Raw genomic sequence first — 27,898 nt, 5'->3', positions numbered from 1 at the left:
CAATTACTTTCTCTGTCCCTATCCCTAGCCACACTGCGTCAAAGCTTTATTGAAGGCACATCTCTCTCTCTCTCTCTCTCTATATATATATATATATATATTTGAGTCCAAAAGAAACATTTTTTATTTGAAAAAACAATGCGTCAGAGAAAAAATAATCTTTATTTCCAAGGAGGAGATGATATAGTCCTTCCAGTTTTTCTTTCCTTAATTCAAAATCCAGATGATAATATTTTTTCCTTAAGGAAGGAAAATTAAAGTAAACATTAAGATTAGTATTTTTATGAGACCACAAAACTTTTTAGGGTTAGTATATTTATGAAAATACAAAATTTATTGAAATTGAGGATGACATTAACCCATCATGGTATTACCATTCCCATTTTGAGACTGCAGTTGTAATCACAGTGACTTCACATCAAACCTGAGGAGCACCATGACTTAGTGAAACAGAATAGGGTCTAGGAGTTAGGAAACCTGGGTCCTAATCCCTCGTCTGCTACTTGTCTGCTGTGTGACTTGAGTAAGTCACTTAATTTCTCTGTCCCTCAATTTCTTCATCTGTAAAACGCTCTTCCTACCTCTTAGTTCCATGTGGGACCTAAACTAAATCCAGTCAGAAATCTTGAATATACCCCAGTAATTAGTACAATAATTACAACTTAGTAAGCACTTAGCCAAGCTAATATTGTCATTTTATTATAAATAATAAAAATATTTCCAAAATCTATTTTTTCTTGTGGCAGCAAAAATGACTGATAGGGAAATCAATGTATTTGATCTATTTTCTAAGAATCAGATGTTATCCAATTTATGGCCCTGTAAAATTTATTTTAATGGTGTTTATTACTACTAGTAGTAGTAATGATAATTGCAGTATTTTGTAAGTGCATACTACATGCCAGTCATTCTACTAAGTGCTGGGGTGAATTCAAGCAAATCAGGTTAATTTTAGTTTTAATACCCTTTTTACAATTGAAGTAAAAGAGGCATAGAGAAGTAAAGTGACTTGCCCAAAGTCACACAGCAGACAAGTGACAGAGGCAGGAGTAGAACCAAGACCTTCTGATTCCCGGGCCCATGTTCTAGGCCATGCTGCTTCTCTAAATTATTATTTAAGAATTATTAAATTCTGACTTCTGAACACAGCAAGCACTTAATAAATATCACTAATGGTTTGACTTACTGACTGATTTAGTTTGCTAAGCATTTGGGTGGATATAAAATAATACGATTGGATAAAAAATCAGACCACTTCTCGATTAGATCAAGGTCATGGAGTAAACTAACTTCTGAACTAAAACTAGAATAAGGGTCTCTGACTCCCAGGCCTGCGTACTGTCTCTTAGGCCACAATGCCTTCCAGTACCTTAACACAGTGCCTTGAACCTTGTACCCAAGAAGCAAGATGACCTAGTGGAAAGTGGAAAGCCTGGGAGTCAGAAGGCCTGGGTTTTAAACCTGGCTCTGCCACTCAGTTGATGTGTGTGCCTTTGGATAAGTCACTAAATTTCTCTCTAACTCATGTTCCTCATCTAAAGAAAAAGGATTAAATGCCTCTTCTTCCTCCAAGACTGTGAGCTCCAAGTGGAACAGGAACTGAATCCAAAATGATTATCTTATAGCCATTCTAGTGCTTAGTAGAGTACTTGTAATAAGCATTTGCTCAATAGTGGCATTATTACTATTTGAGAGGTAATCTCTTTCTGCAGGAAAAATAAACCTTAATGTTTTGTACCAAGTCTAATATTATAAGAATTTATTAACAAACTGTTAATAGGTATCCTTGCAGGAAATGAGGAAGAGAGACTTGGCTTCCAAAGATGTGTATGGATTTTGTAAGAAATATAGAAGTGGGTGAGATGAGGAAGGAATACCTGTGGACACAATCACAGCTTCACCCTACATATGTTGTGGGGAACTGGTGTTTTAGTCTCAATTTCTCCAGTTCTACAAGATGCTGAGAGGGAGGAGAAAAGGGTAATGATTATGTTGCTAAACCTTGCTCTTGAATTGTCTAATGGAACACTAAATATAGCTTGCAGAGGTGAGGTTTGGATGTATTTGACCCACTATAATCACTGCCAATTTGTAATTTCTCAGCTTTAAGATCCCACTTCCAATCACAACCACCTCACTTGCACTGTCTATCATTAAGTTCCTAACAAAATTGTTCTACTTCACAAAGACCTCCCGTTTCTTGATGCCCTTTATTTATCCAAGGCCATTCTGACCTATTTGATCTGCTATCCAACCTCATCTTTCTTGAAGCAAAAATCTACTCCCTTAGCCCCAGTGAGTTCAATCATCTTGATATTCTGCACAACATAGTGTTGTTGGCAGAAATCCAGACATCAGGTCAAACTTGTCTATCTTAAACACATTCTTACTCTTCACTCTCCTCTGCCCAGCAGCAGGCTTTTTGTCCATTTCCAACAGCTGGCATATTTCTGATTTTTATTTCTCTCCTTAAACTCCTAGTGTCCTCACTTCCCCTGACTTTTACCCGTAATGGTCTTCCCACCTACTTCATCCAGAGAAGCAGCATGGCATAGTGGATGGCATAATGGATAGAGCAAGGGCCTAGGAGTCATAAGGTCATGAGTTCAAATCCTGTCTCTGCTGCTTGAATGCTGCAATACCTTGGGAAAGTCACTTCACTTCTCTGGGCCTCATTTGCCTCATTTGTAAAATGGAGCTAGAGACTGTGAGCCCCACATGGGACAGTCCATCTTTAACTTCCATCTTCAACTGCTCACTCTCCACTGGTTCCTTCTCCTCTGCCTTCAAACACGCCCACGTCTCCCCCATCCTAAAAAAACCCTCTCTTGACCCCACTGCCCCTTCTAGTTATCACCCTATCTCCCTCCTTCCCTTCCTTTCCAAATTCCTAGAATGAGTTGTCTATACTCGCTGCCTCAAATTTCTCAACTCCAACTCTCTCCTAGACCCCCTCCAATCTGGCTTCCATCCCCTACACTCCACCGAAACTGCCCTCTCAAAGGTCACCAATGACCTCCTTCTTGCCAAATCCAATGGCTCCTACTCTATCCTAATCCTCCTTTACCATTCAGCTGCCTTCGACACCATGGACCATCCCCCTTCTCCTCAACACGTTATCCAACCTTGGCTTCACAGATTCCGTCCTCTTCTGGTTTTTCTCTTATCTCTCTGGCCATTCATTCTCAGTCTCCTTCATGGGCTCCTCCTTCCCCTCCCATCCCCTCAATGTAGGGATTCCTGAAGGGCCAGTTCTTGGTCCCCTTCTGTTCTCTATCTATACTCACTCCCTTTGTGACTAGACTGTGAGCCCGCTGTTGGGTAGGGACTGTTTCTATGTGTTGCCGACTTGTACTTCCCAAGCGCTTAGTACAGTGCTCTGCACACAGTAAGTGCTCAATAAATACGATTGATTGATTGACTGATTGATTTGTGAACTCATTCATTCATTCAATCATATTTATTGAGTGCTTACTGTGTGCAGAGCACTGTACTAAGCGCTTGGGAAGTACAAATCAGCAACCCATAGAGACAGTCCCTACCCAGCAGGCTTACAGTCTAGAAGGGGGAGACAGACAACAAAACAAAACATATTAACAAAATAAAATAAATAGAATGAATATGTATGAATAAAATGAATAAATAAATAGAGTAATAAATATGTACAAACATATATACATATATACAGGTGCTGTGGGAAGGGGAAGGAGGTAAAGCAGAGGGGATGGGGAGGAGGAGGAGAAGGAGAGGAAGGAGGGGGCTCAGTCTGGGAAGGCCTCCTGGAGGAGGTGAGCTCTCAGTAGGGCTTTGAGGGGAGGAAGAGAGCTAGCTTGGCAGATGTGCAGAGGGAGGGCATACCAGGCCAGGGGGAGGACATGGGCCGGGAGCTGACAGCAGGACAGGTGAGAATGAGGCACAGTGAGGAGATTGGCATCAGAGGAGTGGAGGGTGTGGGCTGGGCTGTAGAAGGAGTGAAGGGAGGTGAGGTAGGAGGGGGTGAGGTGATGGAAAGCCTTGAAGCCGAGGGTGAGGAGTTTTTGCCTGATGCGTATATTGATTGGTAGCCACTGGAGATTTTTGAGGAGGGCAGTAACATGCCCAGAGCATTTCTGCACAACGACAATCCGGGCAGCGGCATGAGGTATGGATTGAAGTGGGGAGAGACTGGAGGATGGGAGATCGGAGAGGAGGCTGATGCAGTAATCCAGTCGGGATAGGATGAGAGATTGAATGAGCAGGGTAGCAGTTTGGATGGAGAGGAAAGGGCAGATCTTGGCAATGTTGCAGAGGTGAGACCGGCAGACTTTGGTGACGGATTGGATGTGAGGGGTGAATGAGAGAGCGGAGTTGAGGATGGTAGTGCCATAAACAGTGATGGGAAAGTCAGGGAGAGGGCAGGGTTTGGGAGGGAAGATAAGGAGTTCAGTCTTGGACATGTTGAGTTTTAGATGGTGAGGAGACATCCAGATGGAGATGTCCTGAAGGCAGGAGGAGATGCGAGCCTTGAAGGAGGGAGAGAGAGCAGGGGCGGAGATGTAGATTTGGGTGTCATCAGCGTAGAGATGATAGTTGAAGCCGTGGGAGTGAATGAGTTCACCAAGGGAGTGAGTGTAGATAGAGGACAGAAGGGGACCAACAACTGAACCTTGAGGAACCCCTACAGTAAGGGGATGTGAGCAGGAGGAGGAGCCCGCAAAAGAGACTGAAAATGAATGGCTGGAGAGATAAGAGGAGAACCAGGAGAGGATGGAGTCTGTGAATCCAAGGTTGGATAGCGTGTTGAGGAGAAGGGGGTGGTCCACAGTGTCGAAGGCAGCTGAGAGGTTGAGGAGGATTAGGATAAAGTATGAGACGTTGGATTTGGCAAGCAGGAGGTCATTGGTGACCTTTGAGAGGGCAGTTTCCATGGAATGCAGGGGACAGAAGCCAGATTGGAGGGGGTTGAGGAGCAAGTTGGCGTTAGCTCCCACAGCTTCAACTATCATCTGTACGCTGATGACACCCAAATCTACATCTCCACCCCTGCTCTCTCTCCCTCCCTCCAGGCTCATATCTCCCCCTGCCTTCAGGACATCTCCATGTGGATGTCTGACCACCAACTAAAACTCAGTATGTCCAAGACTTATCTTCCCTCCCAAATCCTGCCCTCTTCCTGACTTTCCTGTCACTGTGGGTGGCACTACCATCCTTCTTGTCTCATTAGCCCGCAACCTTGGTGTCATCCTTGATTCTGATCTGTCATTCACCCCACACATCCAATCCATCACCAAAACCTGCCGGTCTCACCTCCACAACATCACCAAGAGCCTCCCTTTCCTTTCCATCCAAACCGCTACCTTGCTGATTCAACCTCTCATCCTATCCCGACTGGATTACTGCTGAACAAGTGCTTAGTACAGAGCTCTGAACACATTAAGTGTTCAAACATATGATTTAATGAATGAATAATAAGTGTTCAATACGTGCCATTGATTGATTTATTGAAACCCTTATCTATAATTTAACACCTATCTCCCCCACTAAACCGTAAGCTCTGTAAAGAATAGTGATCTTGTCTACTAACTCCATTGTATTGTACTCCTTTGTATAGCCTCCTTTCTGATCTCCAATCCTCCTATCTCTCCCCACTTCAATCTGTACTTCACTCTGCTGCCTGGATTATCTTTGTACAGAAACGCTCTGGGAATGTCACTCCCCTTCTCAAAACTCTCCAGTAGCTGCCTATCAACCTTTGAATCAAGCAAGAGCTCCTCACTCTTGGCTTCAGAACTCTTCATCCCTTTGCTCCCTCCTACCTCACCTCCCTTCTCTCCTCCTACAGCCCAGCCTGCATACTCTGTTCCTCTGCCATTAACCTCGCTGTGCCTTGTTCTCATCTGTCCCACCATTGACCCCTGGCCCACATCCTAACTCTGGCCTGGAATGCCCTCCCTCCACACATCTGCCAAACTAGCTCTCTTCCTCTCTTCAAAGACCCACTGAGAGCTCACCTCCTCCAGGAGGCCTATCCAGACTGAGCCCTCCCTTTCCTCTCCTCCTCCTCCCCTCCCTATCACCCTCCTCCCTCCCTCTGCCCTATCCCTTTCCCCTTCCCTCAGCACTTGTGTATATTTGTACATATTTATTACTCTATTTTATTTATGATGTGCATATAGCTATAATTCTATTTATTCTGATGGCACTGATACCTGTCTACTTGTTTTGTTTTGTTGTCTGTCTCCCCCTTCTAGACTGTGAGCCCATTGTTGGGTAGGGACTGTCTCTATATGTTGTTGATTTGTTATTTCCCAAGTGCTTAATACAGTGCTCTGTGTACAGTAAGTGCTCAATAATATGATTGAATGAATGAACGACAGGGACTGTGTCCAACTTGATTTGTTTGTATCCACCCCAGAACTTAGTGTAGTGCCTTGTACAAAGTTAGCACTTAACAAATACCATCATTAATATTGAAACCATCAACATGAAAATCTCCCAAATCTTTTTTTTGTGTGTGTGCCAGCCCAGTGTTTTCTAACAGTATCTAGACTTTAAGCTCGTTGTGGGCAGGGGATATGTCTGTTATATCGCTGTTAGTACTCTCCTAAGCACTTAGTAAAGTGTCCTATACACAATAAGTCCTCAGTAAATATGACTAGTTGATTTTTAAAACCCCTATGCCCATACTTCTTCTCATCCTCACTGCTTTTTTCACCCACTTACTCTCCAAGGGCTCATTCTCTCCCAGTTAAAACACAGTCAACTACCTCCTATCCTAACAAAAATCTTCCTTAATCCCAATGCCCCTTCCAGCTGTCACCTCATCTCCTTTCTACCATACCTGTCCAGACTCTCCTGATTCTCCTATATCCTGATTCCTCCTCAAAATCACCAATGGGCTTCTTCCTATATTCAATGGATGCTATTTTAAGCTAATTTTCCCATCCTCTTTCTCCTGGAAGCTCTATCTAACCTTCGTTTCTCTGACACTGTTTTATTTCTTCTAGTTCTCTTTCTACCTCTCTTGCCACTTCTTTTCTTCTCATCTTCCACACTTCCACTCTGTTGAGTAGTTCATCTTAACCCAGGAGTCCAACTACTGCCTCTATGTGGATGATTCCCAAATTTTCCCTTTTAAGAGGTAGGAGGTCCCTAGAGGTTTGGGAGTCAAGTATGGGGAATTACCTCAGGGAATAGATCAGTCCTGAACAGTGAAAAGGAAATTTAAGAATGGAATTTTTTTGCATAATCCTCTCTGTCCCACTCCCTTGGGTCCTCTTCAACATAATTCAGAATAGTAGATCTATTCCTAATCTATTTCTAGTTTGCAAGTAAATAAATTCTTGCAGAGGTTATACCATTTGTGATGAAAATTTCTGATAACTGAAGAACCATTATGATATTTCTGGGTATTGTTTTCCCAGGAGAAATCCTGAAAATCTATATTCTATCTATTTATCTGTTTTGATGGTACTGACACCTGTATTCTTGTTTTGTTTTGTTGACTGTGTCCCCCTTCTAGACTGTGAGCCAGTTGTTGGGTAGAGATTGTCTCTGTTACTGAATTATACTTTCCAAGCGCTTAGTACAGTGCTCTGCACACAGTAAGTACTCAATAAATATGATTGAATGAATGAAAAAAATCATAATTCCTATTCCTAATCTTCCATTACTATGCTAATTCAGTTTATGGAATAATAGGTTTTCTGAATATCATTTTAAATTTAATTTTTTCTGTGGGTGAAATCTTCCCCTATTTTAAATTAAGAGCTCCTTGACAGTAGGGAAACTGTTAATGTTCATGGTTTGTCCTCAGTGCCTAGAAAAATGTTTGACAATTTAATAAAAAATAAGGAAAATAATATTCACATTTCTGTCTAGTATTTTTCATACTTCTTACTTTTGAGATGTGAGGGCTTGTAGGAGATATTTTAGGACAAAGAGCCTTTGTGAAGGAAATAATTATAGTACTAGTGGCTTGTGCAGTACCACTGCTGGGTCACAGAGTAGTAGATAGGATACAGCATCTCGCAAACTGCATGCATACATTTTTTTTTTACATGAAACACCCATTTCATGATGACGTGACCACCACATTGTCCTGTTCTGTGCTGAAGTGCCAAAAGTGAACAAATGACTACAATCATAGCCACTGTAGCCATACCATCCATTTAGTTAGCTATTTTTTGGGATTCCTCCTGGGAAAACCACATCCCAAAATGTCCTAATGGTTCTTTGATGACCAGAAATTTTAATCAGAAATAGCATAACCTTATTTGCAAAGTCGGCGTTCATTATTCCTGGAACCAACAGCTAGACTCAGGAGTAATTCCCTTTCATTTCTCAATTTTTGTTAAACCGAAGTTTTTCTTAAAATACAAATAGATTAGAAATGAAAGAGGAACAGAAATAAAATAGGTAACAGTGATGGGTGAATCACTGTGAAGCAAAAAATCACTTTTGTCTTTTCAATCCCCTTCAACCCTCTTCCACTCTTTCACATATATAAACTCACAATTGTTTACAGGATAGCAAGGGAAAGGCTTAGGACTCTAAAAACAATTTCTAGTTTCTAACATAGATTCAAATCATTGAAACTGTCCCCTAACTTCCATGTGGGAAAGCTATAATCTCACTGGAAGCTTTATTTTCCTAATTATTTTGATTCTTGATTTTTCTGTATTTTATCAAATTGAAAAATAAAAAATTATTTTCTTAGTGCTTGCTCTACTATTGTCATTTGAAATTAGACATTTGAAATTCATTTATCCTTACCAGATGAGAATGATCTTGTGTCTTCTCATCCTTATGTGTAAAGTTCAATGAAAAAGGACTGCAAAGAGATAAGAAAATTCAATTAGTTGCAGAAACCCCAAATTTAAAATACTATTTAGAAGTATTTTTTTGCTGACCAGATTGGAAACTGGACAATGCTTTTCATTATAGGTAAAAAATACAAAAATCCTGAAGAATTTTAATTTTGTTTAATAGCAAAATTAGGAAATGATTCCCTAAAAGATAAAGCACCAGTCAGATAATTGCCATAATCAAGCACCCATCTTAGAAAAAAAGATGTCCATTCCATTGCTGACAGATATCACTGAAATCCATGACTACTTTGAAGATTCTCTTCCCTGGAGAGCAGAATTCTAGCCATAAAGAATTTCTCACTTTTATGTTCTGAATTTGATCACTATTTTGCAGTTTGGTCCAAGGCTCACAAGGCATACTGGTTCTAGATAGGTCTAGAACAAAACAAATTCCCTAGGAATTTTGAGCCCAAGATGACGTATTGGAATTAATTCCTAAGGGAAAATCTGGGCAGGTCCAGTTCAGACTTACAACAGGGGAACCAGATGTTATATGACTTGTCCATTTTACAAATGAAATACCTGAAGCACAGATAAATTGAGTGACTGGCCCATGGTCACAAATTAGACACATTTGTTGGTTGTGGACAGGGAGTATGTCTGTTTATTTTTAAATTGTACTCTCCCATGTGCTTAGTAATACTCTCCCATGAAGCAGCGTGGCTTAGTGGAAAGAGCCTGGGCTTGGGAGTCAGAGGTCATGGGTTCTAATCCCAGCTCTGCCACCTGTCAGCTGTGACTTTGGGCAAGTCACTTGACTTCTCTGTGCCTCAGTTCCCTCATCTGTAAAATGGAGATTAAGGCTGTGAGCCCTACGTGGGATAACCTGATTACCTTGTATCTACCCCAGTGCTTAGACAAATGCCATTATTATTAGTAGTAGTAGTAGTAGTAGTAGTAGTAAAGTGTTCTGCACACAGTAAGTGCACCATAAATATGATCGAGTAAATGAATGAATAAATGAATGTTGTGAAGCTGGGATTAAACCCCAGGTTCTTCTGACTCCCAGGCCTATGTTCTAGGGAAGACTGCTTGCATTTGCCCTGCTTCCCTTATCAATTAATCATTGTTATTTATTCAACCTTGTTCAAAGCCCTATACTAAACACGTGGGAGAGTATACTACAATAGAGTTGGTAATAATAACAACTCCCAGCTTCCAGTCTTTTTTCTCTCTACCTTAAATACCCAGTTTACTCTTGGGATCATTCTTCTAAAACATCATGCATCTTATTTGCTCCCCTATCCCTTCACCAAACTTGTACCAGTAATCCACCATTGTGGATTGCCTCCACAGTCCTTTTTCTTTGAGCCCGCACGTAAGCCACAGAGTGCCGCTGGTGGAAATCCAGATATCAGGCTGACCAAGTCCTTCTCACATTCATCCTTTCCTGCTTTAGCTCCATCCCGTCCTCCACCCAGCAATGTTATTTTTCCACCTCTAATGATTCCGCAGCCTACTGTCTTCAACAGTGGTTTCAGATATTCAACTTCCTCCTCAAATCCCTTGTCTTCCTTACTTCCCCAATCCTGACCATATACTTAACTGAGAAACCATCAGTCTTGTTCACCCTACATCTCCCCTATTCTTCTCCAGTCCTTCCCTTCTACTGATCCCTACTCTCCCATCTTTCCCAGCAAAATCTCAAAAGGGGATCTCCCTCTTCTTTTCTGTGCCCCTTCGCACTTTATCAAAAACTTTCTTCCTCCTTTTTCCCCTCCTTGACCATCATCTTCAACTGTTCACTCTTCACAGGCTTCTTTCCCATTACTTTCAAACATGCTAAAAAACCCTCCTTTGACTCCATGGCTCCCTCCAATTATCTCCCTCCCTCCCTCCATCCTCTCCAAACTCCATGAATGTATTGTCTACATCAACTGCCTACACTTCCTCTCCTCCAATTCTCTTCTTCACCACTTCCAATTTAGCTTTTTTCCCCCTTTACTCCACTAAAACTCATTTGCTTCAGCTACCATCTCCATGAGGACATTTTCCAAATCTTTATCTCCAGCCCTGATCTCGCCCCTTCCCTTCAGTCCTGTATTTTCTCCTGCCTTCAGGACATCTCTAAATGGTTGTTCTGCCAACAGCTCTAACATAATATGCCTAAAAGAGAAGACCTCATTTTCCCACCCAAATCCTACTCTCCCCATGACTTTCCAATCACTCTAGACAACATCACCACCCTCCCTTTCTCACACATCTGTTACCTTGACTTACCCTGAACTCCTCCCTCATTCCAACTATGTATTCAGTGATACTACATTCCACCTTCACAACCTCACTTCTCTTTTCAAACTGCTACATGTTAATCCAAGCACTTATCCTATTCCTTGTTGATTATCGCATCAGCATTCTTGCTTACCTCCCTGCTTCATGTCTCTTCCCACCTGAATCCATAATTCACTCTGCTGCCCAGATCACTTTTCTACAGTACTATTCAAGAGCTCCAGTGGGCACCCATCCACTTCTCACCATATATTTTAAAGCACTCAGTCACCTTGCCCTACTACACTACTTCAACCAACCCATACACTTCCCTCCAATAAGAATAATAATAATAATAACAATAATAATAGTATTTGTTAAGCACTTACTATGTGCCAGGCACTCTACTAAGCACTGGTATAGATACAAGCAAATTGGGTTGGGCACAGTTCCTGTGCCATGTGGCGCTCACAGTCCCAATCAGCGTTTTACAGATGAGGTAACTGGGGCACAGAGAAGTGAAGCAACTTGCCCAAGGTCACACAGCAGAACTCCCAGGACAATGCTCTATCCACTATACCATGCACATGATCCCTGCCCTCAGGTTGCTTCCAGTCTTAAAGGTGAGATATTGAAATACACAGAGAGAAGGGAAACGGCAAGGTAAAATGATATTTATGTGCTATAGGTAGATGAATATTACATTAAATACAGATCAAAGTGCATAGGTCATGCATAAGGGAGAGGGAATGGGGAAATGAGGCTTAGTCGGGGAAGCCCTCTTGAAGGAGAAGTGATTTTAATAAGGTTTTGAAGTTGGGGAGTGTCGTGGTCTGCCATATATGAAGGGAGAGGATAAGCTCACTATGGGCAAGGATTGCTCAGTACTGTACTTTCCCAGCACTTAGTATAGTTCAATAAATGTTCAATAAATACCACTGATTGATTTATTGAGGGAGTTCCAGGCCAGAGGGACAAAGGAATGGTGATGGGATATATAAGATTGAGGTACAGAGAGTAGATTGGTGTTAGAGGAATGGAATGTGGGGGATGGGCTGTAGTAGGAAATTAGCAAGGTACGTTAGGATGGGACAAGCTGACTGAGTGCCTTAAAGCCTTCTGTAAGGAGTTTCTCTTTGATTTGGAGTTGAATGGAATAAAACCACTGTTAAAGGCAAGAAATGACAGCTGTTTGAGCAATAGCTCAATAGCATTTTATTTTCAAGCTTGCTTTAGGCAGGGAAAGTTTCTGCAGACTCTGTTGGGTTGTACTCTCCCTAAGCACTTAGTTCAATCCTCTGCACAAAGTAAGCATTCAGTAAATACTACTGATGTCCAAGACTGAGCTCCTTATCTTCCCTCCCAATCCCTGTCCTCTCCCTGACTGTCCCCTCACTGTAGACAGCACTACCACCCTTCCCGTCTCACAAGCCCGCAACTTTGGTGTTCTCCTTGACTCTGCTCTCTCATTCACCCCATAAATCCAATCCATCACCAAACCCTGCTGGTCTCACCTCCACAACATTGCCAAGATCCACCCTTTCCTCTCCAACCAAACCACTACCTGGCTGGTTCAATCTCTCATCCTATCCTGACTGTATTACTGCATCAGCCTCCTCTCTGATCTCTCATCTTCTTGTCTTTCCCCGCTTCAGTCTATACTTCACTCAGCTGCCCGGATTATCTTTGTACAGAAATGCTCTGGGCATGTCACTCCCCTCCTCAAAAATCTCCAGTGGTTGCCTGTCAACCTACTTACTAATCAAGCAAAAGCTCCTCACTCTCGGCTTCAAGACTTGCCATCACCTCACCCCTATTATTCATTCATTCATTCATTCATGCATTCATTCATTCATTCATTCAATCGTATTTATTGAGCACTTACTGTGTGCAGAGCACTGTACTAAGCACTTCAGAAGTACAAGTTGGCAAAATATAGAGACGGTCCCTACCCAACAGCAGGCTCACAGTCTAGAAGGGGGAGACAGACAACAAAACAAAACATATTAACAAAATAAAATAAATAGAATAGTAAATATGTACAAGTAAAATAAATATAGTAATAAATATGTATAAACATATATACAGGTACTACCTCATCTCCCTTCTCTCCTTCTCCAGCCCAGACCATGCTCTCCACTCCTCCGCCTATAACCTCCTCCCTGTGCCTTGTTCTTGCCTGTCCCACCGTTGACCCCCGGCCTATGTCCTTCCCTGGCCTGGAATGCCCTCCCTCCAAACATCATCATCATCAATCATATTTATTGAGCACTTACTATGTGCAGAGCACTGTACTAAGCGCTTGGGAAGTACAAATTGGCAACATATAGAGACAGTCCCTACCCAACAGTGGGCTCACAGTCTAAAAGGGGGAGACAGAGAACAAAACCAAACATACTAACAAAATAAAATAAATAGAATAGATATTTACAAATAAAATAAATAAATGAATAAATAGAGTAATAAATATGTACAAACATATATACATATATACAGGTGCTGTGGGGAAGGGAAGGAGGTAAGATGGGGGATGGAGAGGGGGACCAGGGGGAGAGGAAGGAAGGGGCTCAGTCTGGGAAGGCCTCCTGGAGGAGGTGAGCTCTCAGTAGGGCCTTGAAGGGAGGAAAAGAGCTAGCTTGGTGGATGGGCAGAGGGAGGGCATTCCAGGCCCGGGGGATGACGTGGGCTGGGGGTCGATGGCGGGACAGGCGAGAGCGAGGTACGGTGAGGAGATCAGCGGTGGAGGAGCGGAGGGTGCGGGCTGGGCTGGAGAAGGAGAGAAGGGAGGTGCGGTAGGAGGGGGCGAGGTGATGGAGAGCCTTGAAGCCCAGTGTGAGGAGTTTCTGCCTGATGCGCAGATTGATTGGTAGCCACTGGAGATTTTTGAGGAGGGGAGTAATATGCCCAGAGCGTTTCTGGACAAAGATAATCCGGGCAGCAGCATGAAGTATGGATTGAAGTGGAGAGAGACACGAGGATGGGAGATCAGAGAGAAGGCTGATGCAGTAGTCCAGGTGGGATAGAATGAGAGCTTGAATGAGCAGGGTAGCGGTTTGGATGGAGAGGAAAGGGCGCATCTTGGCAATGTTGTGGAGCTGAGACCGGCAGGTTTTGGTCACGGCTTGGATGTGAGGGGTGAATGAGAGAGCGGAGTCGAGGATGACACCAAGGTTGCGGGCTTGTGAGACGGGAAGGATGGTAGTGCCATCAACAGAGATGGGAAAGTCAGGGAGAGGGCAAGGTTTGGGAGGGAAGACAAGGAGTTCAGTCTTCGACATGTTCAGTTTTAGGTGGCGGGCAGACATCCAAATAGAGATGTCCTGAAGGCAGGAGGAGATACGAGCCTGGAGAGAGGGGGAGAGAGCAGGGGCAGAGATGTAGATCTGGCTGTCATCAGCGTAGAGATGATAGTTGAAGCCGTGGGAGCGAATGAGGTCACCAAGGGAGCGCGTGTAGATCGAGAACAGAAGGGGACCAAGCACTGAACCTTGGGGAACCCCCACAGTAAGAGGATGGGAGGGGGAAAAGGAGCCTGCAAAAGAGACTGAGAAAGAACGACGGGAGAGGTAAGAGGAGAACTAGGAGAGGACGGAGTCTGTGAAGCCAAGGTCAGATAGCATGTTGAGAAGAAGGGGGTGGTCCACAATGTCAAAGGCAGCTGAGAGGTCGAGGAGGATTAGGACAGAGTATGAGCCGTTGGATTTGGCAAGCAGGAGTTCATTGGTGACCTTTGAGAGGGCAGTTTCCGTGGAATGTAGGGGACGGAAGCCAGACTGGAGGGGGTCGAGGAGAGAGTTGTTGTTGAGGAATTCGAGGCAGCGAGTGTAGACAACTCGTTCAAGGAGTTTGGAAAGGAATGGTAGGAGGGATATGGTGCGATAACTAGAAGGCGAGGTGGGGTCAAGAGAGGGTTTTTTTAGGATGGGAGAGACATGGGCATGTTTGAAGGCAGAGGGGAAGGAACCAGTGGAGAGTGAGCGGTTGAAGATGGAAGTTAAGGAGGGGAGAAGGGATGGAGCGAGAGATTTCATGAGATGAGAGGGAATGGGGTCAGAAGCACAGGTGGCCGGAGTAGCACTTGAGAGGAGGGAGGAGAGCTCCTCTGAGGATACTGCTGGGAAGGATGGGAGAGTAGCAGAGAGTGTTGAGAGCCGGGGGGATGGAGAAAGGGGGGAAGAGACTTTGGGGAGGTTGGACCTGATGGATTTAATTTTGTTAATGAAGTAGGAGGCCAGATCGTTGGGGGTGAGGGAAGGAGGAGGGGGAGGAACCGGGGGCCTGAGAAGAGAGTTGAGTATACGGAAGAGCTGGCGGGGGTGATGGGCATGAGTGTCAATAAGGGAGGAGAAATAGTTTTGTCTGGCAGAAGAGAGGGCTGAGTTAAGGCAGGAAAGGATAAACTTGAAGTGAACGAGGTTGGCATGGTGTTTAGACTTTTGCCAGCAGCGTTCGGCAGCTCGAGCATAAGAGCGAAGGAGGCGGACAGTGGCAGTGATCCAGGGCTGTGGGTTGGTGGTGCGAGAGCGGCAAAGGGAAAGGGGAGCGAGTGAGTCTAGCTGAGTAGAAAGGGTAGAGTTGAGAGCAGTAATCTGATCATCAAGACTGGGTAGAGAGGAGAGGGCTGCGAGGTGGGGTGTGAGGTGCTCCGAAAGATGGGTGGGGTCCAGAGAGCTGAGATGTCTGTGAGGGAGTAATACGGATTTACAGGGGAAAGGAGTGTGAGTGAGGAGGCAGGTGAGAAGATTATGATCAGAGAGAGGGATTTCAGAGTTGGTGAGGGTGGACACAGTGCAGCGGTAGGAGATGATGAGGTCGAGGGTATGACCAACTTGGTGAGTGGGTGAGGTGGGGTGGAGGAAGAGGTTGGCAGCGTCAAGGAGAGATAGAAGGCAGGCGGCAGAGGAGTCGTTAGGGATATCCATGTGGATATTGAAGTCTCCGAGGATCAGAGTGGGCATGGAGAAGGAGAGAAGGAAGGTGAGGAAGGGGTCAAAGTCGTTAAAGAAGTTGGAAGTGGGGCCGGAACAAACATCTGCCAAGCTAGCTCTCTTCCTCTCTTCAAAGCCCTACTGAGAGCTCACCTCCTCCAGGAGGCCTTCCCAGACTAAGTCCTCTTTTTCCTCTCCTCCTCCCTATCCCCCATCCTACCTTCTTCCCCTCCCCACAGCACTTATATTTATTTGCACAGATATATTACTGTATTTATTTTATTTGTACATATTTACTATTCTATTTATTTTGTTAATGATTTGTACAAAGCTTTAATTCTATTTGTTCTGACGATTTTGACACCTGTCTACATGTTTTGTTTTGTTGTCTGTCTCCCCCTTCTAGACTGTGAGCCCGTTGTTGGGTAGGGACCGTCTCTATATGTTGACAACTTGTACTCCCCAAGCGCTTAGTACAGCTGTGCACACAGTTAGTGCTCAATAAATGTGTTTGAATGAATGAATGAAAATGTTTTGCAAGGTTCTTAAAAGCAAGAAATGTCTCTGCTGTGATTTTCCAACAACTTAATACTGTGCCTCCTGTTCAGTAAACACTCATCTAATAACAGTGATGTATTTTATAGTCAGACATGAAAAACACCCAAAAATTATGCACCAAAAAGCATAGAATTTAAGATTGCCAACTTCTTTGATTCTAAATAAACCTGAAGACTCCCAAGGACCACCTGGGCCACACTCAAAATGTGGGCTGCTAGGCAGTCTATGAGAAAATGATGAGGGTTCAATAGATAAAGACAAAATCACCATGACAAGGTAAAAAGACCACCAGCAGACTGTGGATGAAGGAGTCAGCCCAGCCAATCTGTTCAGGTACAACCAAAGCTCTCTCATTGTTCCAGAATTTGTGGAGGCCTCATGCTGCCTGCTAAAGCGGGGCAGATGGTGAAGACCCAGGATGATTTTCAATTTTTAATCGATTGTAGACCAGTGCAACCTGTTTTCACACCATTTGTAAAGGAACTGTTGTAAAAACTGCCTTTGTTCCTGCAGCTCCTAGACTATAGGCCGTTCCAACTCCTGACTTCTGACTCCAATACATAAATGAAAATGGGCAGTATGGTCTACATAGGGAAAAAGTAGCAAAACCAGGCAAAATACATACACATGTGAATAGTTCCCTGCTAGCATTCTTTCATTCACTCCTTCAATTCAATCGTACTTATTGAGCACTTACTGTGTGCAGAGCACTGTACTAAGTGCTTAGGAAATACAAGTCTACACTTGCTCCCTTGGTGACCTCATTCACTCCCACAGCTTCAACTATCATCTTTACGCTGATGACACCCAAATCTACATCTCTGCCCCCGCTCTCTCTCCCTCCCTCCAGGCTCGCATCTCCTCCTGCCTTCAGGACACTGCCATCTGGATGTCTGCCCGCCACCTAAAACTCAACATGTCCAAGACTGAACTCCTTGTCTTCCCTCCCAAACCGTGCCCTCTCCCTGACTTTCCCATCACTGTTGATGGCACTACCATCCTTCCCGTCTCACAAGCCCGTTACCTCGGTGTCATCCTCGACTCTGCTCTCTCATTCACCCCTCACATCCAAGCCGTCACCAAAACCTGCCAGTCTCACCTCCGCAACATTGCCAAGATCCACCCTTTCCTCTCCATCCAAACCACTACCCTGCTCGTTCAAGCCTCTCATCCTATCCCATCTGGATTACTGTATCAGCCTCCTCTCAGATCTCCCATCCTCCTGCCTCTCCCCACTTCAATCCACACTTCACGCCGCTGCCCGGATTGTCTTTGTCCAGAAACGCTTTGGGCATGTTACTCCCCTCCTCAAAAATCTCCAGTGGCTACCAATCAACCTATGCATCAGGCAAAAACTCCTCACCCTGGACTTCAAGGCTGTCCATCCCCTCGCCCCCTCCTACCTCACCTCCCTTCCCTCCTTCTACAGCCCAGCCTGCACCTTCCACTCCTCTGCTGCTAGTCTCTTCACTGTGCCTCGTTCTCGCCTGTCCCGCCGTCGACCCCCAGCCCGCATCATCCCCCGGCCTGGAATACCCTCCCTCCACACATCCGCCAAGCTAGCTCTCTTCCTCCCTTCAAGGCCCTACTGAGAGCTCACCTCCTTCAGGAGGCCTTCCCAGACTGAGCCCCCTCCTTCCTCTCCCACTCCTCCCCCTCCCCATCCCCCCTGCCTTACCTCCTTCCCCTCCCCACAGCACCTGTATATATGTATATATATTTGTATGTATTTATTACTCTATTGATTTATTTATTTCATTTGTACATATTTATTCTATTTATTTTATTTTGTTAATATGTTTTGTTTTGTTCTCTGTCTCCCCCTTCTAGACTGTGAGCCTACTGTTGGGTAGGGACCCTCTCTATATGTTGCCAACTTGGACTTCCCAAGCACTTAGTACAGTGCTCTGCACACAGTAAGCACTCAATAAACACGATTGAATGAATGAATGAATGAATGAATGAAATACAAGTCAGCAACATATAGCAGGGTTCACCAGCAAGAAAAGTAGCAAATAATTTAATGATCAGAAGGAATCAGAATGTCCTCAAAACAATCTTAGAGAAATGGAAATATATTAACAGACACTTACTCTTCAGGATGTAGGGGGAAATCATTAGAAAAAAAAGAAAAAAACTTACTCTGGAAATTTGTTTCAAAAAAAAGCAAAGTATTAGTGATCATTATTTCATTTATGATCCAATCATTTATTTATATGTAATGGAATTATTATTCCCTGATGGCTAGACCTTCACCAGGTGGAGAGTTACATGGCTACTGGAAGTTCATGTCATTAGTAGTAGTAATAGTATTTATTAAACACTTATTATGTGCAGAGAACTGTACTAAACACTGGGAGAAAATACGCAAAGTAGGAATCAAACTTGGTCTCTGTCCCTTGGTGGGGATCACATACTAAAAGTTTAAGTGGGGAGAAGGGATTGGAAATTGGCACAATAGGAGAGATGAAACATTAAAACACAACATAATCAAATAGACAAATCCTGTCTATTTGTCTGTTTCTAAGGCATTCTGCCTTAGAAAATTTATCTCAGTATACTGTCTAAAGGTGTTGCATTATCTTCTGAAATTATGTATTTTCTTCAAGATAATTACAGATAGGTAAATCAAGGAGACTAAACTCAGATAGTTCAAGTAACAACTTCCTAACAGACTTTTCAAAAGCATAGAATATGGACTCACATTTCATTGAAAAGGCCTTTGACAGCTTTTTCCCACTCATCTGATGATCTGTTCAAGAAACTTATAATTAGAGGTAAAGGATAAAAGAGCCTGGTACACTGGGGTCTGGGAAAGGTGGCCTAAAGTAGTGAATCAATGGTCTTTATTGAGAGCTTACAGCTTACTGTGTTCAGTGCACTGTATTTGAATGAATATTCCTTGAATGTGCTTGGAAGAGTAAAGTACAACAGAATAAGCAGACATGTTTCCTGCCCATAACAAGCTTATAGTCTAGAGGGGGAGACAGACATTAATATAAATAAATTAGTAATTGAAAATATATAATTTAAATATGTGTACATAAATTCTAGCAGGGTTGGGGGTGGGTAAGGTCAAAGATAGATGACCAGAGGTCACAGATATAAGGGCAAAAATGAAGCAAAAGGGAGAGTGAGCCCAATAAAAGAGGGCTTAATCAGGGAAGGCCTCTTGTAGGAGGTGTGACATTTATAAGGCCTTGGAGGTGGGTAGAGTGGGTCTGGCATGTATGGAGGGAGAGTGAGTTCCAGGTCATGGAGAGGATGTAGGAAATGGTTCAGTGGTAAAATAGGTGAGATCGGGGCACAGTGAATAAGCTGGGGCTAGCGGAGCAGAGTGTGTTGGCAGGACTGTAATAGGAGATTACGGTGTGAGCCGACTGACTGCTTTAAAACTAGTTTCTGTTTCATGTGGAGAAGGATTGGCAGACACTGGGGGTTCTTGAAGATTTGGTTGACAGGGTCTGAATTTTTCTGTTGAAAAATGTTCCATGTGTCAGAGTGAATATGGGCTGGAACAGGGAGAGACAGGAGGCAGGGAAGTCAGTGAGGAGGCAGGTGCAGTAGGCTACGTGGGCTAGGATATGTCTTGATTCAGTGTAGTAGCAGTTGGATGGAGAGGAAAGGGTGGATTTTAGCAATGTTGTGAAGACAAAACAGACAGGATTTGGTGATAGAATGAATACGTGGGTGGAATGAGAGAGATGAGTTGAGTGCAGTGCCAATGTTACAGGCTTCTGTGAGAAAGGGAGGGCAGTGATATTGTCTAAGGAGATAGGAAAGACTGTGGGAGGACAGCTTAATGTTTTGTGCTACCAGAGTTCTTGAAGGCAGGAGAAGATAATGTGATCTACCCTGTAGCTAAAAGTATTGTTCTATAAAAAGGATCTGTGATTGGATTTTAGCTTGCTAGCTAATTTATTAGGCTATTATCTCTCTAGACTGTGAGCTCACTTTGGGCAGGAATGTGTCTGTTTCTTTTTATATTGTACTCTCTCAAGTGCTTAGTACAGTGCTTTGTACACAGCAAGCACTCAATAAATACGATTGAATGAAGTGCTTATAGTGTACAGAGTACCATCCTAATCACGGAAAGAGAATATGTTAATGGGAATTGAAAGTGATCTCTATTCCTCAGAAACCTCACAGTCTAAATCAGACCTGAGTATTTTGTATTAAATAATGCAGAGAAAGAAATCAGCATATCATCACTTGCACTCAATTCCATACAAGTCCTCCAACAAGAAGAGATTCAGTCACTTGATTAGAATCACAGAATTGACAGGAGAGATCAAAAGATGAAACTCCAATAGATTTTTTACTTCAATTCCCTCTTCTCCTTTCTCAATTGATTATGGCTGAACTTAAAGTTAGATACAGGTATGGCATACGTTTAGGTGCATAGCTTTATCTAGATTTCTTAAGTGATTTTTCTCTGTCTCAGAACCTAGGTACATTCATACACTCACAAAAATTTATGCTTCTTACTCGCAGTTATATCCAAAGCAGGCTGATTGAGAGGAGTTGCAAGTCTGGCAAGTTATTGTGTCATATGTATAGATTCCTGGAACAGACAAGATAATTCCATGTTTGGTTGAAGCAGTTGGACAAGATGCTGAAATAATATCATACAGATCTTTGAGTCTGGGTCATTTCCTTTTTACAGCAAAAAAATAAAGTGCTTCTTAGAGCAATGTCCCAAAGCCTGAGATTTGTTACTTACCACAGTGGTGCTCACATGCTAATTTACCTAGTAAAGGAAAACCAAAGAGGGACAATGGTGAACATTCTTTTGGAATTGGTAATTGATCATTATCCTAACCTCCATTTATATGGATTACAACAACCTTCATTATTCAAATAAACTTTATATTTAATAGGTGCATTTATAAATAATTTTTTTTGGAGAAAATATTTTACAAGAAAACTTCATGTTAAGAAACTAGTAAGAGTAGCACTGGAACCAAAAAACAAACCAACAATTTTGTTGCCCCTGCCATTATTCATACTTCCAAGCTTATCCCAAAGCTGACTGATTTCAGCATCTGTCTAATAGTTGGAGACTGAATGAAGGAAGTGAAGGACAAAGCCAAAAATGTCAAAAAAATTGCAAGCTTTAGGGACAGAAGGGAAAGGAAAGTTAAAAGGCGGAGTAGGTTTCACAAGTTTAGATGAATAATTTTAAGTATTCATTCATTCATTCAAATGTATTTATTATGTATTTACTGTGGGCAGAGCAGTTTACTAAGTGCTTGGGAAGTACAGGACAACAAGAAACAATGACAATCCCTGCCCACAACAAGTTCAGTCTAGAACATGGGGAGACAGACATCAATACAATTAAATAAAATTACAGATATATACATAGGTGCAATGGGGCTGAAAGGGGCGGGAAAGAGCAAAGGGAGCACATCAGGGCAACACAGAATGGAGTGGGAGATGCAGAAAAAGGAGCTTAGTCTGGCAAGTCCTCTTGGAGGAGATGTGCCTTCAATAAGGCTTTGAATTTGGAGAGAGTAATTATCTGTCAGATTTGAGGAGGGAGGGTGTTCCAGACCACAGGCAAGATGTGGACCAGGGATAGGTGATGAGACAGGCAAGATTGAGGCAACAGTGAGAAAGGTAGCACTAGAGGAGCAAGAAGCAGTGAAGGAGAAAAGCAAGGTGAGGTAAAAGGGGTTGAAATGATGGAGTGCTTCAAAGCCAATGGTGAGGCATTTTTGTTTGTTATGAAGGTGGTTAGGACAGTAACAAGATGAGGTAGGAGCGGCCAAGGTGATTGAATGCTTTAAAGTCAATGATAAAGAGTTTCTGTTTGATGTAGAGGTGAATGGACAACCCTTGGAGTTTTGTAAAGAGTGGGGAAACATGGCCAGAACATTTCTGTAGAAAAGTGATCTGGACAGCAGAGTGAAATATGGACTGGAATGTGAAAAGAAAGAAGGCTGGAAGTTCAGCAAGGAGGCTAGAGAAGATAAATGTTTGGACTAATGTGGTAGCAGTTTTAATGGAGTGGAAAGTGCTGATTTTAGCAGTGTTTAGAAGGTGGAATCAATATGAATTAGTGATGGATTGATTATATGGGTTGAATAATAATTACTGTATTTATTAAGTGCTTACTATGTGCCAGCACTGCACTAAGCACTCGGTGGATACAAGCAAATTGAGTTGAACACATTGGGCTCACAGTCTCAATCCTCATTTTACAGATGAGGTAACTGAGGCCCAGAAAAGTTCCTTCCTTCCTTCATTCATTCATTCAATTGTATTTATTGAGCGCTTACTGTATGTAGAGCACTGTACTTGACTTGCCCACGGTAACACAGCAGTCAAGTGGCAGACCCGGGATTAGAACCCAAGACCTTCTGACTCCCAGTGAGAGAGAGGAGTCAAGGACAATGCCAAGGTTTTGGACTTATGAGACAGGAAAGATGGTGGTGTCATCTACAGTGATGGGAAAGTAAGGAGGAGGACAGGGTTCAAGTGGAAAGATAAGGAGTTCTGTTTTAGGCATGTTAAGTTTGAGGTGAAAGCAGGACATCCAAGTAGAGATGTCTTCAAGATAGGAAGAAATGCTAGACTGCAGAGACAAAGAGATCAGGGCAGGAGACGTAGATTTGGATATGATCTGCATAGAGATGATCGTTGAAGAGATGTGGTGAATGTGTTCTCCAAGGGAATGGGTGTAGATGGAGAATAGAAGGGAACCCAGAACTGAATCATGAGGGATACCCACAGATAGGGTGTGAAAGGCAGAGGAGGAGCCTGTGAAAGAGACTGAGAGTGAGCAGCCAGAGAGATAAGTGGAGAACCAGGAGAGGACAGGGTCAGTGAAGTTGAGGTTGGATAATGTTTCTAAAATAAGAGGGTGGTAGACTGCGTCACAAAGTGTCATCAATCAAAGGTATTTATTGAGCACTTACTCTGTACCTAGCACTGTACTAAAAATATTTGATTCCTACTCATAGAGAGCTTATGTCTATTGGGAGACAGGCATTGAAGTAAATTAGGGATAGAGGAAATAGTAGAGTATAAGAATATTACATAAGTAATGTAGGACTGGGGTAAGGAGCCCATAGTGCTTAAGGGGTAAATAGTCAAGTCTGTAGTTCACTCAGAGGGGAGGGTGAACACAGAAATAAAGAACTTGGCTTGGGAAAACCTTTTGGAGAACTTGTGATTTTAGAGGGGTTTTGAAGGCACAGAGATTGGAAGGGGAAGAGAATTCCACACCCAAGGGAGAGTGCAGGCAAGGCATCAGTGGTGAGATAAATGATATTGAAGTACAAATAGTAGGTTGGTGCTAGAGGAACAGAATATTCAGGCTGGGTTCCAGTAGGTGTTCATAAAGGTTAAGTAGGAGGGGGAAAGCTGGCTGAGTGATATAGAGCTGATTGTATGGAGTATCTGTTTAATGTAGACTAGATGAGCAACCATTGGAGGTTTTTGGAATGTGGGGAGATGTGACCTGAATAATCATTCAGAAAAATGACACAGGGAGCATAGTGAAATATGGACTGAAGAGGAGAGAGTTAGGAGGCAAGGAAGTCAGAGAGAAGGTTGACACAGCAGTCAGAAGAGAAACGATGAGTGCTTGGATCAGCATGGTAGCAGTTTGGATGGAGAGGAAAGGGAGAATCCTAGAGATGTGAAGGTAGAACCATCTGGATTTCATGACAGGTTGTAAGTGTTGGCTGAATGAGGGAGATGGCAGTATTATCTATGGTCACAGGAAAGTCGGGGCATGGGGGGGACAGGATTTGGGTGAAAAGATAATGAGTTCTATCTTGGACAGGTTAAATTCGAAGGCAAACTCCTTCCTTCCATTGGACTGATAGAATATTTGGATTCTCCATTTCTAACTGATATAGAGCCTGTTTCTTCTGAACTGAAACTAGTGAGAAAGCACATGGTTTCCAGAGAAAAGCTAGAAAAGGAAAAAGGAACATGGGAAAAACTCACTTTCAATAATGGCAACCCGTAGCATCTTTATCTGCTCTTGGAAAATAGAACGCAAAACTTTGGGGAAGAAACCTGAAATAAAGAAAAATGATTCAAAATAGTCACTTCTGCTGCTTATTTAATAATTCTTAATGGTATTTGTTAAGTGCTTTCTATGTGCCAGGGACTGTACTTGTCCAAGGTCACACAGCAAACAAGTGGTGTAGTCAGAATCAGAATTAAGATTCTCTGACTCCCAGTTCTGTGACAAGCAGAGCAGTTCCAGAAAATTCTGAAAGATTAGGACAGGGGTAGAGAGAACTCTAGTAACTAGCAGTAGTTCAGCAAAATTAAATTAGTTTTCCTACACTTTTAATGTGTTCTTGCCCTGGATCGGTAAAAAAAAAAAACCCTTACCTGAAGTAATAATAATAATAATTTTGGTATTTATTAAGCACTTTATTTGTGTGAGACACTGTACTAAGTGCTGGGGTGGATATAAACAAATTGGGTTGACATCAGTCCAAGTCTCAATCCCAATTTTACAAATGAGGTAACTGAGGCCCAGAGTAGTGAAGTGACTGGCCCAAGGTCACACAGCAAACAAACGGCAGTGATGGGATTAGAACCCATAACCTTCTGACTCCCAGACCTGTGCTCTCTCCACTATGACATGCTGATGTGAATAGAATCTGCTGCCTAAAATCCCTGATCTGTCCAGGCCAAGGTCCGCCAATCCTGGGTTAATGTAACTGATTTTCCCATCTTTATTGATCCTTGATCAAAGTACTTTCTCATGTAAAATCAACACTAAAAGATTCGAGAAGTTAATCAAGTTAGTGGACTATCTTCCTTCTCAAAATAGATGTGTAATTTTTAGTCATTTCAATTCTCATTAACATTTATACTAGACTTGCAGAGGTAAGGAAAAAAGATATGTGCTATTTATTCATTGCCCTGATGAAGTGTTTTCTAGAAGAAATAGAAACTACTAACTAAAAATAAACTTTGAGATCAAATGGGTGATTTTGAAATTTCAAATTGCATTTAATAGTTAAAAAACATAGACATTCCCTCTCTTCTTGTTCTTCTTCCCAGTGTCCAGTAGTTCTTGGATCTTTTCCTCAACCACATTGTAATCATCATCATCAATCGTATTTATTGAGCGCTTACTATGTGCAGAGCACTGTACTAAGCGCTTGGGTTGTCCTCATGAAACATGAAATTGCCCTCTTGCTTTAACACACTAATCTGATTGATATCTACCAAATATAGATGCAATTCCTTTCAGTTATTCCCAATTCTGGATCCTTTTCTTTCCCTCTGTCCCCAGGTCTCACTCATTTCTAAAGCAATTAAAATGGTTACAAAACAATGTTTTTCTCCCTTTCTACTTAGTTACATTAATTCCTTATCAGAATTAATTTTCTTACCAGGGTGATACATCTTCCTTTCATACAGTTTGTCTAGTTTCTTGTACACTTCTGCAGCAATATGGTGCAATTTATTCAAAGCTAGAATTTAAAAAATAGTATTTTTGGCATGAATCTGGGCATTTTTGGCCTTTTGAAATTAATTTGTGACTCTTTAGCTGACAGATCATTTGAATTCTGGTAATGATTCCAAAGGTTTGGCATAACCCAGGAATTTTAAACTGGATTGATCTTTACGAAGTATGTGTTTCCAGAAGGAGACTATTCATCTCTGTAACAGAACAACTTATCTAGGGATGGTGAGGAACAGTATATATATATGTATTTTTTCTCCTTAGCTCAAAAAGGGAGGGGAGAAAGGTGGAAAGGGTAGTTTATCTGTATCAAATTAGAGGGGCACAGCCCTGGACACCCTATTCTTGAAGAAACTCATGGGTTAGATTCTTACACTAGTTTTTTGCCTCCATTTCTTTTTTCCTTTCTTCATTTAATAAATCACATTTATTAAGTACTTAATGTGTCCAAAGCCAGTCACTGTTCTAAGCTTGCACGTTGAAAATTAATTCCAATCCTTGACTGTCCTATAAGGACTCAGTCTTGAGAATACTGTGCAGAGGTGGCACATCACACTAATTTCCACCAGATCCAGCGCTTAGAACACTGCTTTGCACATAGTAAGCGCTTAACAAATGCCATCATTATTATTATTATTACCAGATGAAACAGCCATTCACTCATTCATTCATTCATTCATTCATTCATTCCTATTTATTGAGCACTTACTGTGTGCAGATCATTGTACTAAGCGCTTGGGAGAGTACAGTGCAACAATAAGCCTGCACATTCCCTGTCCCCAACGAGCTTACTGTGTAGAGGGCGAAGACAGACATTAATATATGTGAATAAATGTGAATAAATATAAATAATAAATAAATAAATAATATATGTGAATAATACAGATATTACAGATTAAATGGGTCTTTCTAAAGATCTAGACTGTGAGCTCTGTGTTCAGTAGGGACCGTCTCTATATGTTACCAGCTTGTACTTCCCAAGCGCTTAGTACAGTGCTCTGCACACAGTAAGCGCTCAATAAATACGATTGAATGAATGAATGAATGTAGTTCCTGCATAAAGTGAGTTAGTTCTCCAAAACAGATTCATTAAAAGACCACCTCTCTCCAATTTAACTTACTGATTTCGGGTGGAAAGGTGAAACGGAGTTTCTCCATTGTGTCCTTAGGCCAATCGTTTAAGAGGTTCCTCGAGACAGGGATGTCTCCAACCCACCAGGATTTGAGACTCAAATGGTGTCGGTAAAAAGCGAATTTCGTCGAGAAGTCCTCATCACAGTGCAGGCAACCCACCGTCAGAGCAACCATTGCCCACTGATACAACCAGAAAAACCGGCTGCCACAGCCGTGGTACAGCTCCATCCCCACAGCCAAAAGCTAACGGCCCCTAGCGGGCAGGAATTTGCGCGAGCAAAATGGAGCAGTGATGAGGCAAGAATCGAAGCACGGGCACGCGGAGAGAAGATATCCGATGATTGGTTAACACTCAACAAAAGGGAGGATATGAAAGAGAAGAGGAAATCTGAGATTAGAGAAGGACACAGTGTTGCGACAGAGTTGCGATTCGGATAACAATCATGTTGTCATGCAACTTGATAACTGTAACCTCCCTTTACGCTTTAAACTCGTTATGGGAAGGAAATGTGCTTGTTATATTATAGTCTCCCAAGTATTCATTCATTCATTCATTCAATTCATTCAATCGTATTTATTGAGCACTTACTGTGTGCAGAGCACTGTACTAAGCGCTTGGAAAGTACAAGTTGGCAAGATATAGGGACGGTCCCTACTCAACAGTGGGCTCACAGTCTAGAAGTGGGAGACAGACAGCAAAACAAGACATATTAACAAAATAAAATAAATAGAATAAATATGTACAAATAAAATAAATAAATAGAGTAATAAAT

At 42.5% G+C, this 27,898-nt stretch overlaps 1 protein-coding gene across 4 annotated transcripts; it reads right to left on the bottom strand.

The window, feature by feature from the left end:
* Positions 1-143: 143 nt before the first annotated feature.
* IZUMO4 (IZUMO family member 4) lies at positions 144-27,365 on the bottom strand. Of its 4 annotated transcripts, XM_038768194.1 has the most exons (8): positions 27,113-27,365; positions 25,918-25,998; positions 24,506-24,577; positions 21,267-21,293; positions 21,032-21,107; positions 19,248-19,295; positions 8,755-8,812; positions 144-239 (listed from the first exon to the last, which is right to left on the bottom strand). In XM_038768194.1, the coding sequence occupies exons 1-8, from the start codon at positions 27,351-27,353 to the stop codon at positions 213-215; spliced, it is 630 nt and encodes a 209-aa protein (XP_038624122.1). In that variant the 5' UTR covers positions 27,354-27,365; the 3' UTR covers positions 144-212. The 4 variants fall into 4 exon arrangements, with proteins under 4 accessions (XP_038624122.1, XP_038624124.1, XP_038624123.1 ...); XM_038768196.1 differs by lacking the exon at positions 19,248-19,295; XM_038768195.1 differs by lacking the exon at positions 21,267-21,293.
* Between the last annotated feature and the right edge of the window lie 533 nt (positions 27,366-27,898).

Source organism: Tachyglossus aculeatus, chromosome Y3 (assembly GCF_015852505.1).
Source record: "Tachyglossus aculeatus isolate mTacAcu1 chromosome Y3, mTacAcu1.pri, whole genome shotgun sequence".
Classification (NCBI taxonomy): domain Eukaryota; kingdom Metazoa; phylum Chordata; class Mammalia; order Monotremata; family Tachyglossidae; genus Tachyglossus; species Tachyglossus aculeatus.
Note: the sequence above shows the minus strand (reverse complement) of the source record. Positions and strands in the feature narration are given on the sequence as shown.